General features: G+C 48.9%; 1 protein-coding gene across 2 annotated transcripts in view; it reads left to right on the top strand.

Annotated features, from left to right (window-relative positions):
• Positions 1–2,500, top strand: part of LOC119595801 (sodium-dependent phosphate transport protein 2A-like) — a 26,917-nt gene that overhangs the window by 9,146 nt on the left and 15,271 nt on the right. The window contains exons 1-2 of one of the 2 annotated variants that reach the window (XM_037944970.1): positions 1,505–1,795; positions 1,924–2,044. The exons of the other annotated variant lie outside the window; for it this stretch is intronic. Of the exons in view, the coding sequence (XP_037800898.1) occupies positions 1,520–1,795; positions 1,924–2,044 (397 nt within the window). The 5' untranslated portion in view covers positions 1,505–1,519. Of the gene's footprint in view, positions 1–1,504; positions 1,796–1,923; positions 2,045–2,500 lie in introns of those variants that run through there. 2 annotated transcript variants of the gene reach the window in all.

Genomic DNA, 2,500 nt, shown 5'->3' with positions numbered 1-2,500 from the left:
AGGAAAAGGATAAAAGCGAAAAAAAAGAAGATAAGAGAATAAAAGATCGTGAATATAAAAAGATTTAAAAAAAAAAATGAAAAATGAAAAAGGAAAAGGAAAAAGGTAAAAAGACGAAAAATATGAAGACGAAAAAGAAAAAGGAAAAAAAAACAATAAAGCAGATCTGTTCGGAAACACAATAAAAAGTAATAAGGAAAAGACGTATCGCTCTCATCGCCGGGAAAATCATGCCGTCAGACCACAAGTTCACTGAGTCAGCGTGGGCGCGGCGAGGGGGGGAAGGGGAAAGGGGAGAGAGGGGAAGAAGGAAGGTGAAAGGTGAAAGAGGGGAAGAAAGAAAGGGGATGGTGAGAGGGGAGAAAATGAAAGGGAAGAGAGAGGGGAAGAAAGAAAGGGGAAGGGAAGAGGGGAGAGAGGGGAAGGGGAGGAAGAGGGGAAAGTGGGGCATGGAAGGAGGAAAAAGAAGAAGGAAAGAGGGGAGAAGGGGAGGAGGGAGATGAGAGAGTAAAGGGGAAGGGAGGGAGAGGACAAGGAGAAATGATAAGGGAAAGGGAAAAAGGTAAAAAAGGGAAAGGGATGAATAAGAAAAAAAGTGGGAGAGAGAAAGAAGAAGGAAAAGGAAAGTGGAAGAGAGGCCGGGAGAAAGGATGAAAGGAGGAAAAGAAAGAGAGAAAGAGGGAGAAAATAAAAGGACAAGAGAAAGGGGGCAGAAGAACGAGAGAGGCGAAGAGCGGAATGCAATGCGAGCAAGATGAAGAAACAGTTGCAAAGGGATGCCGGGTCAGAGGGGAGTGAGGGGAAGTGTGTTGCCGGGTGACTGTTGAGGCCACCGTCCCCATTTCCAGCTTTACAAGGAGTTTCGCCCTCGATCTCTCCCCTCAAACAGAATGGAAGTTAATCCCTCATCCTCTGATTGCGTAACTCCAGTATTTCGTCCCAGATTGCAGACGAATTGTTACGATCCTTATGCTAGCGAAGGGAGAGGAAGAGCATCTCTTAATCTTGTTTATGTCAGATTATTGTGCGTGTGTTTGTGTGCGTGTGTGAGGGAGAGTATGTGTGTGTGTGTGTGTACGCGCATGTGTGTGTATGTATAGGCGTGTGTGGTTGTTCTTTTCTCCTGCCTCTTATGTTTCACTTTGCGAGTTTCGTGAAATGTTAAGTCTTATTATTATGGCCTGACGTGAATAGATGTCTCTGCTTCCTATCTCTCTAGTAAACTTCACATGAGTATCACGTGTTCTGATGCAAGATGAGTGCCTCGGAGCCTCGACCAATCACAAGCAGTTGCGTCATAGCGGTGCTTGGCTATTGGCTGACAATGACGAAATGCAGAATGACGGTCTCATACTATACCGCGTGAGTTTTAGTCACCATCCCTTCGTGGGTGTGCCAGAGGAGATTACCATAGAGTAATTAATCAATAAATTTATTACGTACCGACAATAACGTCTGACGAAACTTTCTTCCAGACGAATCCGCCGTCGTCTGGTATTGATCGGTTACCGGCCGGCTTATGGGAGTGCCGGAGTGGGGTAAGCCGAGCCGGGGGGAGGAAAAGGGGGGGCACCTATATAAGCGGAGGTCGGGTGGGTCGAAGCGGCAATTGCAACCACGTGGTAGTAGTGTTCACACGTCCTCTGCGAAGGAGCCACTTCCGAGCGCACTTCCACGTGCTCTCCTGAGGTTACTTCGAGAACCTCCGACCCCGGCCATGGTCAAGAAGCCCATCTCGAGGATAGGGAAGAGGAAATCGTCCACGAAGCACCATGGGGTCCCTCGCGAGGAACTGGTGAGTAGCGGGAAGTCTCCGGGAGGCGGGAGAAGAGGTGGGGGGTGGGTCATGGGGCCAGTATAGAGTAGTGGAAAGAGGCTGTAGAGGGGGATTGTGCCCTGTAATGACGCGGCGTCCCGTCCTAGGTCACCGTCAAGTCCGACCTCATTTTGTTGGCGCCAGAGCTCGAGGACCTCGACGACAGGCAGCTGGAAGTCGGCAGGGGGCGGCGGGAGGACCAGGGAGACCCCGAGGACCAGCAGAAAGGTCAGTCAGGGCTAGGGGGTAAGTAAGGGCGTGACCTGCCGTGCCTTTGTCGACAGGTTAGCCAAAAAGCTGGGAGAAAAATAATAGTTACATCAGCAGGTGGGCGGATTTAGCAAGGTGGCGAACGGGAGGGGTAAAAGACAGGTCGATAGTGCAGGACTTGTTGTGTGAGATACGTCAGAAAGTATGTCCCCTTTTGGTCTGTTGACATGTGGAAAAAGTGAGTTTACATCCAACTAGTCATCACCTTACCTGGAATAAGACGCTATAAAGGAAAACAAACTAGATTGCAGTGCCAGTGGTAACGATGGCTGAATAGATTGTGTTTGGTCCACCGCCTCGTAAGGCCGCATTTATTTTTAAAAAGGAGAAAATATGTTCATATGTGGAGGCAAGAGTGTGCGTCAAAGAGGCGTCTGGAGATGAAAAGTTGAGTACATCCCGCGTTTCCTTCAG

This window comes from Penaeus monodon, chromosome 36 (assembly GCF_015228065.2).
Source record: "Penaeus monodon isolate SGIC_2016 chromosome 36, NSTDA_Pmon_1, whole genome shotgun sequence".
Classification (NCBI taxonomy): domain Eukaryota; kingdom Metazoa; phylum Arthropoda; class Malacostraca; order Decapoda; family Penaeidae; genus Penaeus; species Penaeus monodon.
The sequence above is the reverse complement of the archived record's forward strand: the minus strand, read 5'-3'. Positions and strand labels throughout refer to the sequence as shown.